This window comes from Hylobates moloch, unplaced genomic scaffold, assembly GCF_009828535.3.
Source record: "Hylobates moloch isolate HMO894 unplaced genomic scaffold, HMol_V3 SCAFFOLD_2, whole genome shotgun sequence".
Taxonomy (NCBI): domain Eukaryota; kingdom Metazoa; phylum Chordata; class Mammalia; order Primates; family Hylobatidae; genus Hylobates; species Hylobates moloch.
The window spans coordinates 141,222,892-141,238,138 of NW_026652277.1; the positions used below are offsets into that span (position 1 = coordinate 141,222,892).

At 33.9% G+C, this 15,247-nt stretch overlaps 1 protein-coding gene across 3 annotated transcripts in view; it reads right to left on the bottom strand.

Moving 5' to 3' along the window:
- Positions 1-15,247, bottom strand: part of TRDN (triadin) — a 284,355-nt gene that overhangs the window by 174,352 nt on the left and 94,756 nt on the right. For 2 of the 3 annotated variants that reach the window (XM_058430587.1, XM_032158166.2), the window contains exon 5: positions 3,491-3,550. In XM_058430587.1, the coding sequence (XP_058286570.1) occupies positions 3,491-3,550 (60 nt within the window). Of the gene's footprint in view, positions 1-1,683; positions 2,306-3,490; positions 3,551-15,247 lie in introns of those variants that run through there. The other variant, XM_032158175.2, reaches the window with a different exon arrangement.

Sequence of the window (15,247 nt, forward strand, 5' to 3'; positions counted from 1 at the left end):
AATTAACTGATAGTTACTGTTTAAAGTTAGTCAATAATTATTTTAAAAATTTTACATGTACATTTCATAATTATTTAATCCTCATGACAACTCTATTATCCCCATTTTACAGATGAGGAAATAAAGGCAAAGAAAGATTAATTATCTTGCCCAAGGACACATAGCGAGAAGTTACCAAATTTGGATTCTAACCCAGATAATTTAATTAAAGATCTTTCTAGAAGTAGAAAAAGTTTATGGTAATATCACCCTTTATGAAAATCACACACCATGCTGTTAGTTTATTAATTAGAATATCTGAGTATTTACCATGGGTAAAGGAAATGTTCTTTAATAATCATGACTTGGACCTTTTATTTATGACAAATAACATTCTTTCTAATTCTTTGCAGCTAGTCTGTATGTATCTTTTTATTTAAAACATCTGTGGGCAGAGTTATTTATGATTACAAAGGAAACTCAGACTGTTGACTGCTAGAGAAGACTGGTGAACATTTCTTATCATTCAACATGTGGACCTACATCTGACCACGGGTATCCATTGTTGGATATAGCTTTAAATATGATTGCATGCTGCAAGATCATTTTGACCTATAAAAACTTTAATTTGAAACCATCATCCTAATGTGGAATCAGCGTTCTTGGAGGTAACTTGTACTAGAGCACTCTGCTTGGTACTCACAACTACTCCACTGTGGTTAACTCATTCTGCCTGTTCCCAAGGGGCCGTTTATATGAGTCACAATTTAGTTAATGATATTTGGTAACCCAAAAAATGTTAAATTATAGTTGGAAGTTTTTTCTAAGCAAACGTAATGTTCCACTATATTACTATATAAATTCAATACAAGGTCACATACAATATTCTGTTTATATTTATAAAATAAAATAAATTTCTACCTCTTCTATGGGAAAAAATCCAAGGTTAATTTAGTTCAAGGTAAACCTTAACTAACATGTCAGAACTTGTGTCCTAAAACCATAATAAGTATTCATTGCCTGGTTATCGTTTAAAAGGCATATTCTTTAGCTCCATAAAGTGCTGCATTCTTCCCTGAGGAAAATATCAAACAAAATAAACAGAGGGACAAAGTAGAAATAAAAGTTAGCTTGATATGATAAAGTAAAATTATTTAATGTGGATGCCTATAAAAGTACCTAATTTCTTAAGAAAAAGAGTCAGAATTGAAACTCATTATTTGACACTATGAAGTCAATTAGTTAGCATATTAATATAGAATTGTTTTAGGAATATATATCCTGTGGGATTACATATTCTGTGTGATTTTTTTTTTTGTATCCCACTTGATGGGTCACTTATATAGGTGTAGACTCCCAAGGCTCTCCCAATGAGTTCCATGCTTCTAAAACCTTTTGGAATATCATGTTGTCCCTTGAAGGGACAATAGAGAAATAGAATGTGATCTAGCTTCCACCATAATGAAAATATTTGGTCTCCCCACAAAACACACCAGCTTGAGCATAATGAATCTTTTTAGACTCAGATATTTATTGACTCCTTTATAGTCATCACAGACTACTACTACTTTTCAAATACTATATATTTTCTTCTAAGGGTTCAAAATGCTTTGATAATAACTTAAATTCCTAACCATCCATCACATACAACCATAACTGACATGGAACATGGCATACAGAAAACAGTATTTATCTACATACAAGAGCAGTTGTAAAACAAAACATTTATTTTCACTGAACTATTTGAGAATAAAGAGCAGGCATTAGTCTACCTCATTTACAGACAGGAAACCAAGCAATAAAGTGAAATCTTTTGTTCATATTCACACAGAAAAACTGTGGAAAAAATAAGCTATCTCTGATTTCCAGCTCAGTGTGGAATAACTGAAGCTCTACTTTCACTTTCTTGAGAAATAGTTACTTTTACAAAACATATTTGGTCTACTCAAGAAATATATTCAGGTTAATAATCTCCAGCTCGGTCTTTGAGAAATTTATTTTAAACTTCAGCCAAATTCACTGTCTTAATTATGGAAGACTTGCTAGTTTAATAAACCCACTCTACAGCCCACTGCTCAAAGTCTTTGACATCAGAATTCTCACATAGCCAGGTCCAAAATGCAAATGGTGCCATCTGCATTACTACCTCCACTCCAGCAGCACTGTTATTAAATTAATAGCACAGTCTGCAAGAAAAAAAACCAGCAGGGACCCAAATGGTGTGGAACCGGTTGAGTTTCTGTTTAACCTTCAGCAGATAGAAACACAGAGCCAGTTCAGTCATGGTTCGCTTAGTCAATCCGTACTCAAGAGCTGTGTCCAACTTCTATGACCAAAGGAATTAAGAACCAAAAAAAAGAAAGAGAAGAGTAAGGAGACATTAGTTTCCTAAGTACAAATATAAATAGGTTTCAACTGAGTGAGCTTCAATGTTCTGATTGTTGAAGAATTGGCTGACCAATCTAGAATGAATTCAAACATTAGGATTAAAGACATAATATCTGTAGAATGATTTGAGCCCTTCACAAAAAGATACATGAAGTATATTTTAAAAACAACAGCAACAACATGGCATTGTGTTAATATAAATTCACGTGCTAGTATAATTTAATTGGTACTTTTATTATTTGAAAATTTACTATGTGCAACTGTGGTATTTACTACAGATACTTTTGCATTAGCTGGTTTATGACATAGTAAATACTGGAAAAAATTCCATTTTTATCTCAGAAACAAATTATCTCATTTTCTGTCTGCATTATACAAATATAGTTATTATGAGATCTTTATTTTTGCTCTGGCTCATTCAAAATCATGTGCAACTGACCATTGGGAAAACCTGGGCATGCTTAGAAGAATTTATTTTTGAATGTCTTGCTTCCTATTAGCTTCTTTAAAGTTTTATGACTATCTCTGTCACCCACAGAAAAGTTATTCTTATAAGATGAGCAAGACAATGCTGGCCTTTCTTAATTTGCTTCTGCTGCAAGATTGCCGTTACTGGATTCAGTTCAGTTGAAAGTGATATTAATCATCATGTTGTCACTGTCCATTTGCCTCATGAGGCTGTGCAGGAGAGCCTTGGGGCTTTCTTACATGACCTCTGCCATGAGATCATATAATGACTCTGCATTTCTACACCAAAGATTGTAAAGATATTGCATGACAGAAGGAATTCAGGTTAAAAAAAATAAACTCTGACTTGTTACAGTAACTTCTTAAAAGAACAATAAATTATTTCCTCAGTAAGTCAATATGGATGTGAGCTACTCTCTTAGTAATTATAAATAATTTAAAAATTGTTACACATTTTGAAGTTACTTTGATTCCAATTATTAAATATTATTTGTTATTTATACATTTATAACTGAAATTAACTGAGGAGTAAATGTACTTATTTAATATCAAAAATATTACAAAAAACACTAAACATGAAAATGTTTCTTTCTCCCATATGAATACACAAAAATGTATATCTAAATGAAGAATAAACATAAAATTAAATGTTTACCTTTAGTTTGTATTTTCCTTTCAGGTTTCTCTTGTTTTTCAGTCTTATCTTTGTGTATTTCTAAGAAAAAATAGAATTTATAATTTTAAAACTCTGAAAATGTATAAAATTTAAGCCATAGCTATGACCTAAACTTTATAAACCTACCACAAAGTTTAAATTATTATACAGTCACTAACAAGTTTATTGGAGTCTAAAAGAGTCTTTGTAACATATTGCTAAACAAATCACTTATTTATAGAAATAAGGGAAAAATTGGAGTTATCTCAAAATTAGAGTTATTTGGAAAAGCTTAAACATTTAATAGACAGAGCTATGTTGTCAACATTTTCAGTGCTAAAATTGGTCACAAACTATAATTATTTTTATTTCAATTACTCTCAATACAAATTAAGAATCCTTAATAAGAATGTCATTTAGATTTAGGAAGATTTAGTTTTTACATACTAAATTAAGAATTTGTGAAATGAACTGTAACAACTATCTAATAGGAAATATATCTCAGAAGTATTGACTCTAAGCTATGTTTATAATCAACATTTGGCATTACATTTAACCAATAATCACTGCAAGCAGATATGACACATTTCATAGAATAAGTTAGTTGTACGTTTTTTTCTAAACATCAGGTTTTAGCGAATATATTCAATTTTCTGCTAGCTTCAGTATACATACATTGCCAAGGCTAAGAAAATGGAGTTAATTCTGAATTTACAGTTAATTTGGATAGAACTAAATTTGAGATTAGAGTTTACAAATATGATTACTACCTTTGAAAAGTGACTTAATCTTAAATATCATGTTTTTTTCTTAGAAAAATGCTAATGAGGTTTACTTATTTATTTATCACAACTTTATTCCACAGATGGTCTGGGATGGTGTTAATTACTGTACACATTTTAAATTCTCCATTTGTAAATTTGCATTTGCATTTTTGTAATTTTTCCAAAAGTCTACTAAATTAAGTTCAACCACATAAACACCCTAAATATCTTCAGAAAAGACAGCTACTAGTTTTCATTCACCGGTTAAGGAGGTAACCACCATTGTGAAGGTTTTCTTCCTAATTTTCCTCATTAATCAGTTATCTTACTATTTACAGGGTCACTAATCTACTCTTATCTCAACTCTGACTTTGAATATGGTGATGGAGATATGAACAGGTAAGGCACTCATTCTTATCTCTGAAAACAATTCTCCAAAATGTAGGGAAATATCTCCAAATGATATAGGAAATGCCCATCTTCCTGTCTCTCTCACCATTTTGTCTACTTCTTCTCTGGTCTCCAAATTTTACTCTACAGCAGGGTTTCTTACATTAGCACTATTGACATTTTGAATTGGGCGAAGCATTATTTGGGGGAGGGGCTATTTTGTGCATTTTAGGATATTCGGCAACATTCCCAGCCTCTATCTTTTAGATGCCAGTAGCCCCCATATCCACCTCCCAATCTTGACAATGAAACATGTCCAGAGACTTTGCCAAATGTCTCCTACAGGGCAAAATGAATCCTATGAGAACCACTGCTCTAAACTTACATGATAACCAGAGTAATCACTATCACTGTTTAGACCTATACTATCCAATGCAGTAGCCACTGGACATGTGTGCATATTAAGGACATGATATATGGTTAATCCAAATTGAGATGTGCTGTAAGTGTAAAATACACACTAGATTATGAAAACTTAGAATAAAATATAAGTAAAATATCTCATTAATAATTTTTATATGAATTACATCTTGAAATGATATTTTGGTCATATTGGGTGTGATGGTTTTATTAATGGCTCAGTTTGGCTAGGCTATTATCTCAAGTTATTTTATTGAATACTAACCTAGAGTTGCTTGCAGGTATATTGCAGATGTAATTAAAATCACTAATTAGTTGACTTTAAGTAAGACGATTTTGCAGATTTTGTATAATTTGGATGGGCTTCTCTGATTTCTTTGGAAAGCCTTAAAAACAGGCCTGAGATTGCCCAGGGCAAGAGGAGAAATTCTGCCTGTGAATGACAACTTTGGTTAACAGCTTCTAGGCTCAACTTGCCTGTGATCCTCCCTTCCCGACTTCCTGTCATATGGGTTCAAAAATGCTTAGCCAGTTCCCACAATCGCATAAGCCAATTCCTTGTAATAATTTTTTAAAAGTATAAAAGTATCTCCATAATCTTCTACTCATTCTACTTCTCTGTTTAATCCTGACTGATACATTGAATTAAATAAGATATATTATTAAAATTAGTTTTATATTTTTCTTTTTACTATTTTAAATGTGGCTACTAGAAAATGTTAAATTACATGTGTGGCTCCTATTATATTACTACTAGACAGGTCTAATGCAGGTCTAATCCCAGGGGGAGCAAAGGACCTTTATAAAACTTTAGGTCATCCACAGAGACAAACTGATTTCAAATGAACTGAAAAAACAAACTTGATATTCTCTCCTGTCAATACTGTTTTGCTTGCTCCTTCCTCTCCAAACGAACAGATGCTATGAGGAAGATTGGTGATTTGTTTAATTCAGGTCCATAAAGCAAGTAAAATATCAAAGATTTAGAATGGTCTTTGGATATACTAAGGGAGTTGCCTTTAAGAGCTCATTCCTTACTCCTAGTAGGTAGTAATTGGAATAGAGAGATGGCATGAAATTTTTAAAATTGAAAAATTGCATGGAATGCTACATTCACCATGTAATGGGGAGTCCTTAAAATTGTCAAATTGTCATTTAGAATAATCTTATTTTTAGAGGTATGGGTGTGTGCATATGTGCGTGTATATACATGTGTGTCTTCCACAGACACCAGCTGACCATTCAAAAGAATAAAGAAGGGGTTCTGGAGCTCACACGGGAGAATAAGACGTGAGTTAGACTCTTCCATAGAATCCAGTGCTGAAGGCCATCTTGCCTGAAAAAATCCTGTCAGAGCCTCCTAGTCTAACTTAGATTTTGGAGAAAAGACTGGACAGAGTGGTGGTGGTTTTGGGGACTACAAAGACAGTCCTTGTTGATCATAGTAGGGTTTCCTGCAAGGTAGGTGTAAGTTTGCACATCAGAAAACAGATGAAAGAAGTACAAGCAGGAGCTACCTTGCTCCTCTTAGCTCTTGTGTACTCAGCCATATCCTGACAAAGGGAATGAGTGCTAGGTAGTAGCAGTAAATGAAGTGAGCAAGGGACCATCCTGAAAAAAAAAATAAAGAGAAATCTCAAAGACTAGGGTCAAGACCACCACTCAGGAGAAGGGAAAGGCTGGGGTAAATGTATTATCTCCCTTTCCCAAACACATGAAAGGGAGGTAACTCTAAAGTGAAAGGTAAGTACTTGCATGTTGGATATACTTCACAGTAAGTTTTACTTAAGCAAAAATAAAAATAAATAAAGGAAAATTAGACTGAAAAAATGTCAATTTATTTCAGAGCAGTTATTTTTTACTCTATGGTACGCACAGTAGATGCAACCCAGTTCTAAAACTTAGATCAATCTCACAGGGAAAGCCTTATTTTTTATTTTCCTGATTCTGCACTTCAGCCTTAGAACAAACTAAGACAACCTCACTGCTGTGGGCAGATGCAGGCAGTTGTCTTGTAAGCAGAGGTCACCCATTTTTAAAAAGATACACACACAGTAAAGTCTCTAGAGCTCACAATAAACTATACAAACTTACATAGGCAGATTTTTGTTTTACAGGTACATTATCAACTATTTTTAGCTGAAATATTAATATTTCTACAGAGGCAAGCCTAGAAAAACACAGCTGAACTAGTAAAGACATACACACACCTACATTTCTTTGCTCAGGAAGACAAAAAAAAATTCCGATGATTCAGACTTAAGGAGAAATTAAATGTTTCTTTGCATGTTTTATTGCAACTTTGCATTCTCTTTGGGGACTGAATTCCATCACTGGTGTCACTGACTGTGGATATCTGATGTCAGAAGAATCCAGTAAAGCCTCCACATGGTATGCTAGTTCTGTCTCCTTACACTTTAGCCAGGAAATGATGGTCATTCAAGCTCCTGTCCAATTCAGTAACATATTACTAATTTAGACTTTGGAAAGATATTTTTCTCATAGGGAAGCAATGCCTGTTTTGTTACCTTCGATTGCTCTTTCCAGCTAAGGCTGTATTTGTATAAATTGGAAAATCAAATTTAAAAGATTCGAGTCATATTTATTGTCCAACAATCTTCAAACAAAATTAAGTTTTCCATATTATGTTAATACTAGCTTCTGGTTATTTAATAATTTGCAAAGATAGGTGAATGTCTCCACTTAATATAACATGAAATAATGTATAATAGAATAAAATTTTACTTAAACATCATGACACTTTTTGAGGACCATTTCACTTAAACCTGAGCCAAACCTGGATATGAGAGACTTAGAAGAAAGGCAAGGCAGTCATTATTCACCTCCACATATATGTCCTTTGCAATTAGGTGGATGTCCAATGTCTCTGAAAAGGTGTTAAGTCTCAGCACCAGATGCTACTTGGAATCATAAGCCATATTTGTAACCGGTAAATCTTAAAAATTGTTTTGTGTCTTAGAAAGCACAGAGGTCAAAGTATCTTAATCCAGGTGTGAGTCTGCCCATAAATTCTTAAAGGTATGAGTTTCTATTTGAATTTTGAGAAGGGAAGAAGGGAAAAAGACATGGAAAAAAAATTACAATTATCTTAATGTGTTAGGAGGCAACAAAGGGAAATCCCTTTGTTCTACTGAGTTACTGGTAGCTTTGCCTAATAAGAAAGAATTAGCACTCCACTAAAGTTGCCGGTGTCAGTAATGGTTTCAAGGGCACTGAAGGATTTGAGAGAAGGGCAAATTAATTTCAAAGAATGTAGGAAGTATATTTCTGCTTCTTTTCCTACTCCTGACTTTCCCCTAACACTTTTTCGGTGGCTGGTAGGGAGGTATGAGTGAAGATACGGGAGGAAAAAGTAGTATCTCCTCTTAGATTCTTATCGCTATTCATCTCTTACTCCAAGACCAAAAGCTTTTGAAATCCAAAGAAAAACATTATCATACTAGGCTTTAAATGCATTTACAACTTTCTTTCATTAAGGAACTCAGAGAATTTAAACTCTGACTTTCATGGTTTATCATTCAATGGCGATAGCAATGAAATATATCTTCCTCACACAGACTGTTTTTCCAAAGTACAATGCCAAACAGAGGAGGAGTTATAATAATTTATTATGGTGCTGAGAATAAATAAAAACTAGTTATATTTTTAGATTATTCTTTATTTCAGGATTCCAATGATCTGTAAAGAATTATTTTAATAATCATCATATGAAAGATGTTATAAATCTATAGTATACTAATATAACTAAAATATGCATTTTGATAGGAAAATGTAGACATAGATAAAACTATTAAAAGATCTATACAAAAATATTTGCATCTCTGACATCCATTAAAATACAGCTTAATGTTGAAGATAATTAACACTGGACCAATCTGCTCAATTCAAATCTGATTTCCATACTTATTAGCTGTGTGAACTTCATTTCCTCATCCATAAAATAAGATTAACAGTAGTATCTACCAGATAGGATTATATGGGGATTAAAATATGTTAAAATGTAAAATATTTAGAGCATCATTTGTGTCAAGTAAGCATCACGTGAATGCCAGCTATTATTATTACTTGTCTCTCTTTCTCACTAAATAACTAAATTTGATGAGGGCAAGAATTATGTCTATTTTGTTCCACATTAAATTTTCAATGCCTAAGATGATGACTGGAATATACTAGCCACTTGAGAAATGCATACTACTTGAAAAAATATTCAACCATGATTATGAGTTATCAATTCTTGCATATTTTAGAAGGTGGTGATGGATCATATTTTACTTGTTTTTTATGATACAACTTTCAAAATACTATTTAACTACTAAAATGATTATAGTTGAAAATTTGAAAAAATATTTCATTTCTAAATATTTTAAATTTCTATTAGAAATACAAGGGCAAGTTGCAAGATTTTACTATTTATGGAAATAAGATACGCCAAAGGTACTTATAAACTGCAACAATTGGCCAGGTGCAATATCTCACACCTGTAATCCCAGCAATTTGGAAAGCTGAGTTGGGCAGATTGCTTGAATCCAGGAATTCAAGACTAACCTGGGCAACATGGTGAAACCCCATCTCTACAATAAATAAATAAATAAATAAATAAATAAATAAATAAAAAATGAGGTGGGTGTGGTGGTGCACAACTGTAGTCCAGCTACTTGGGAGGCTGAGACAGGAGGATCCCTTGAGCCCAGGAGGTTGAGGCTGCAGTGAGCCATGATGGTGACACTGCATTTCAGCCTGGGCAACAGAGTAAGACCCTGTCTCAAAATAAATAGAACAATAAAAGAGAAAACAGAAAAACAACCGCAACAATTGAAAGTTTTTTATATTTCAGAAATTTTTTTCATATTGTTTTTTTCTAAAGCACTGAAAAGCTAAATTGTAATTAAATTAAGGACATTAAGCATGTTTTTAACATTGCTTTATTTCAAAATTTATAGATGTTCATACAAAAACTAGATAAACTATAAGTAAATATATTATGCCTATAATAAAATGTTAATAAAATGTAACTATTTCAACAGAAAAAAATTGAGAGCAAGATTTAAAATGGAGCTTAAAGGAAGGGACTCAAAATTTCTATTCCCTTTGTTCTGCAGATTTAATATTATTACATTTCTCTAGCATCCTTATTAATGATTAGGGTATTTCAGTAATAATCTACATTCTATTTTGTCTTATAACACTTGTCTCTCTATTTATGGTATTCTATATGCAGAAATTACAAAATTTAGCCATTTACTAAATATATTTATGCTGGCCATTTGAGAGGACAAGGATATATTTTAATGATCCTCTTGGTAGTCCAAGTTAGAGTTTTCAAGTGTAATGGAGAATTTTCTTGTTCTCATGACGTGTGCTGAATGTCCCATAGGAACATACAATTACTCAAAGGGTGTAATCTCTAAAACATCACCAAACTCCAAGTGAAGATTCACTTCATTGGTTTTTCTTCCTCCTCATTAGGCCATTTAATTCTGTCGAAATGTTTACATAAGGTCTATGTGTACCACAGTGCCAATGGTAATTATCAGGCCAATACATTTTCCTCAGACTCTCTGAGCTCAACTTCCATATGTAACTGGGAAGAGAGGCGACAGGTATTCAAAATGAGAAGGCTGGTAGTAGCAACAACCGATGGAACAAAAATTAGTGAAAATAGATTGTATCAGTGATTCCTATGAATGAGCTGATTTTGTAGTGATGTATTTCTAAATTATTTTGTTATATTACATGTGTTTTGCTTATGATAGTTTTTATCTACTTATGATCACACCAAAGCTTGCTGTTGAGTAGACAGTTTGTCATTTTGTCTAAGACTTAAATGGCCAGTTTAAAGCATGCAATTTTTCTCTATTAATATGGCAAACTGTTAATAAATTCAAAATGTTATCAATTGAAGATTTTCAAATGACAGATTCAAGAAGTTAAAAGTATAATCTCTGTCACCAAGGCAATCATCCTGATTCTTTTAAGATGACAATTCTGTTTATTAAATTATTGTAAAGGTTCTGTATTTCAAAGAATGCCTCTTATTATGTTTTCTCTAGATACCTCACAAGCACCAGATAAAATAAAATGCCTTCTTATATTATTTCCCATTTTAATATTAAAAAAATCAAATTATTTATTCACTTAAACATAGAATCTTTATAAGAATCTGCCAATTGTTATTAGAGCACAAAAGATTAATTGTAACAGATGAACAAGCAAATCTTGTTATCTATTTAGTGGCTAATTAAATAATGCCAAACACAGCTATTTTGCTGAATTATTAATATTTTAGATAAATATTCCAGATTATCTGTAGATATCTGTATATTCTTTGATTTTCTAATACTTTTTATGTTTGATTGGTAAACAAATATTTCTGGGGAAAGTGTACTACTCACCATTAATGAAGACTATAAAAAGGGATATTCTCTCCCCCTTGAAGCACCTAGTATGTGTATGACTTAATGGGCAACCACTCCAGATACAGTGATAAGAAGATATTAAGAACAGTTTCTTTCAGAGATGTTGAAGCCCATAAATGTAAATTATTTTGGATCTTTATTTTATCGTGTTTGATTACTTGGTAAGATAAGCTGAACTTTTTCAGAAAAAATAATAGATTCAACACTGTATATTAATGATCCTTAAAAAATTTCAAAATAAATATACTAAGATGATATCTACCTAATCTCATTTTTGCCATTAAATTTGTTATCTCAGGTTAATTCATTTTTTCTCTTCGAATTTTATTTTCTCCATCTATAAATGAGATATCATTTCCCATGTGTACATAAACCAGACAGGTAGAAATGATTGCAAATAATACCTTTTATAGATCATCAATGGTGAAGTTTGCAGATTTGGAGATTTGAGTAAGATTTTGGCTATGTTAGCGTGTTTCATATTTGATGATGTGCTAGATAAGACCGATGTGTCTGTACATCAGAATTATCTGGGGAGATTTTAAAACATATTCCTGAGCTACAACTCAAATGTTATTAATTTGTCTCTCATGGCAAGGAAATTTTTAGAGATCTACAATTTAAATAAACTCTCAGGTAATTTCAGAACCACAGTCCAAAGTGAAACTACTGTCTTGATCAACGTTTCTCAAATTTTAATGTGCATAAGAGTAACTGGAGATCTTAAAAGGTAGATTTTGATTCATTACGTCTAGATGGAGCCTAGATTCTGCATTTCTAAATAGGTCCCATATGATGCTAACATTGCTGGTCCATGGGCCATGCTTTGAATTTCAAAGCTCTAGTCCAGATGAAACTCTTGATAAAATTATAATGTATGGCATCACAATTTAATCATAGAATGGTAAAATATCATAGCTAGAAAAGACCTGGACATCAGTAAATCCGGCAGTTTTGTTTTACAGGTGTGAGAACTGGGAGCCACTGAAGCGGCTTGACCATAGCTGGTTAACAGCAGAAAGGGAAACAATACCAGTACCTCCTTGTTGCGTTCATTCAAGCTAATCTGTCATGTTTAAAATTTTGATATGTACAGATGATGAGCATCAACTATCAATAGTTATTCCAATGGCTTAGGTCAATGCGATAGTGATATATATGTTAACTTAGTTTGCATCCTATCATTAATGTTTTGGATTTTGTTAACAGTAGATTTATATACACTAGTCACTGTGTGTAAACAAATTATGCAGTTATTCATTTATCCTCGACTGTCTAACTCACTGGCCTCAGGATGCATAACATTCCCTATTTTTAGAATTACTCTTTTGGGTTGCAATGGCTCTCACCCTGATTGTGAGTTAGAATAACATTGTGGAGATTTTAAAAATTCGACTACTTAAGGCTTGACCCCTAAAGATTCTTATTTAGCAAATCGGAGATGGGAGGCAACCTGGAATTCTGAATTAGAAATAGGTATCTGTGGCTTTCCTGCTAGAATCCATTATTCCTGATAATACTCCTCCTAATTTTAGGAACCACTTTTTTCCCCGTGCTAACCCACCCTTCAGTTCCAAGGGCAGGGGTCCATTTCATAGGCCTTGATAAAGTGCATATTTCATCTCTCTGTCCAACTGATTGGCTCCAACAAGGATATGCTACTAAATCCATATTAATGGGAGTGAACCAAATGCTTTTGCAGAGACATTGGGGAAGAGAACAGGCTGTTCTGCTGAGTTGCTAAGGTAAAATAATTTTGGCCTCAACTTTCTGGTCCCCATAATAGCCGCTAGGAGAGAAAAGCCTGCCTGAGACTGAAACAAGTGAAACAGAGGAAGGAAAGCAGGTTCCAGAAGTGAAGAAAGAGGATTTACTAATAATACGATAAAAACAAAAACAAACAAACAAAAACTGTATCAAGTCATTTCGGAAGCCAACTCTATTTATGCCTTTTAATCACTTGAACAGAAAAAGTGTATTTTTAGTTTGTTTGTTTGTTTGTTTGAGACAGAGTCTCGCTCTGTCACTCAGGCTGGAGTGCAGTGGAGCCATCTCGGCTCACCGCAAGCTCCGCCTCCCGGCTTCACGCCATTCTCCTGCCTCAGCCTCCGAGTCGCTGGGACTACAGGTGCCCGCCACCACGCCTGGCTAATTTTTTGTATTTTTAGTAGAGACGGGGTTTCACCTTGTTAGCCAGGATGGCCTTGATCTCCTGACCTCGTGATCTGCCCACCTTGGCCTCCCAAAGTGCTGGGATTACAGGCGTGAGCCACCGCGCCCGGCCAAAAAAGTATTTTTTTTTTTTCATTAAGCCAGTGTGAATTGGATTTTGGTCTCTCATGGGCAAAAGAGTTCTAAGTAAGACATCACTTGAATCTGTCACACAGAGAACCATTGGTAAGGCTTCTGTTATGCTTGTTTTGTTGTTGTTTATTTTATTTTTCAACAGATCCTTTCTAAATGAAAATCTATAATTTAAAATAGGTAAAACTTTAAGCCATCTGCATTCAATTAGCACATTAGCTTCTCTTGAATTTGAAACAGGAAACATACAGAACTGTAGAGAGAAGATTCTGAAATACATTAGACCTAACAGCTTCCCTCTCACAACCTTTTCTCTATTACTCATCTTCATCTTAGGTACAGGTAGAAATATAACATCAATGAAATTATTCTTGCTCCAAGAAGAACTACATAAAATGGTTGGGCCTGAGTTGAGTTGCCTCAGAGACTCTTTTACTTCCTTCTGATGTTGGCACCAAAACCTGATCTCTTGCTTTCCTTGGCCTGTTAATTCAGGTTCTGGTTTGACCCACCATTATTTGTTTCATCCTAGGTCTGTTTGCGTGCCTTGACAGAGATGAGCTCTTTTAGTAGCACGAAGTACTACAGTTGCCTGAGTCAGTGGGCTCAGAGTTTACTTCTTAGCAACTACCTGGAGAAGTGACTGGATCCTAAATCTCCTTTTATCTCGCCCTCCTCAGCCTTTTTCATTTTGAGCCAACTCCCACACCTACTGTCTATTCTCTCTGGGCTTTGTCCCCCTCTCACCCCCATCACAGGTCTGATCTATGCTTGGGAAAGATAGGCAGAAGATGAAGCTCTAAGCTCCTCATGCAGCCTGAGAGCGATATGCAATGGTGCAGTTATGGAGATGAGTTTTGATCTAGATTTATTTAGAGGACACATCCAAAGATAAATGTATACTTAACAATGTTACTAGGGCTACCTAGTAACCAATATTCTGAGGCTATGAATTTTTACAAGTTTAGTCATCTTTCCATTCTCATTCCTTTTTTCATGCACGTATTTTTCAGACACTTAATGTTCAGCCTGGTGTAAACCACTGAAGCTGCCAGCAAAGATGGATGCAATGAAAGCTCTGACACACACATACATCTATCCATCTTACTCCCGATGACGTGATACAACCTTCTGAATGGCCTAATCCTAAAGTCTTGAATATTTATGATGCTTAAATTTTCTGGCTCTTTCTCATTCACTCTGACTGCAAGAGCTATTGTGGATTATAATAAAGTAAGAAAAATACACAATGAAAGAACTGAGTTAAAATTTACCAGGCAGCTCTTGTCAACTTGCAGAGCTTTAGGGAAATTTAAACATGCGACTATAGGGGAAAATGTAATTTGTTTTGCTCTAAGTGAGGAATCTCTTCCTCTGCCACTGACATGCATCAAGTACAATCTCATAGAACTTCATCCCCTATATTGGGTCCAGCTTATCCT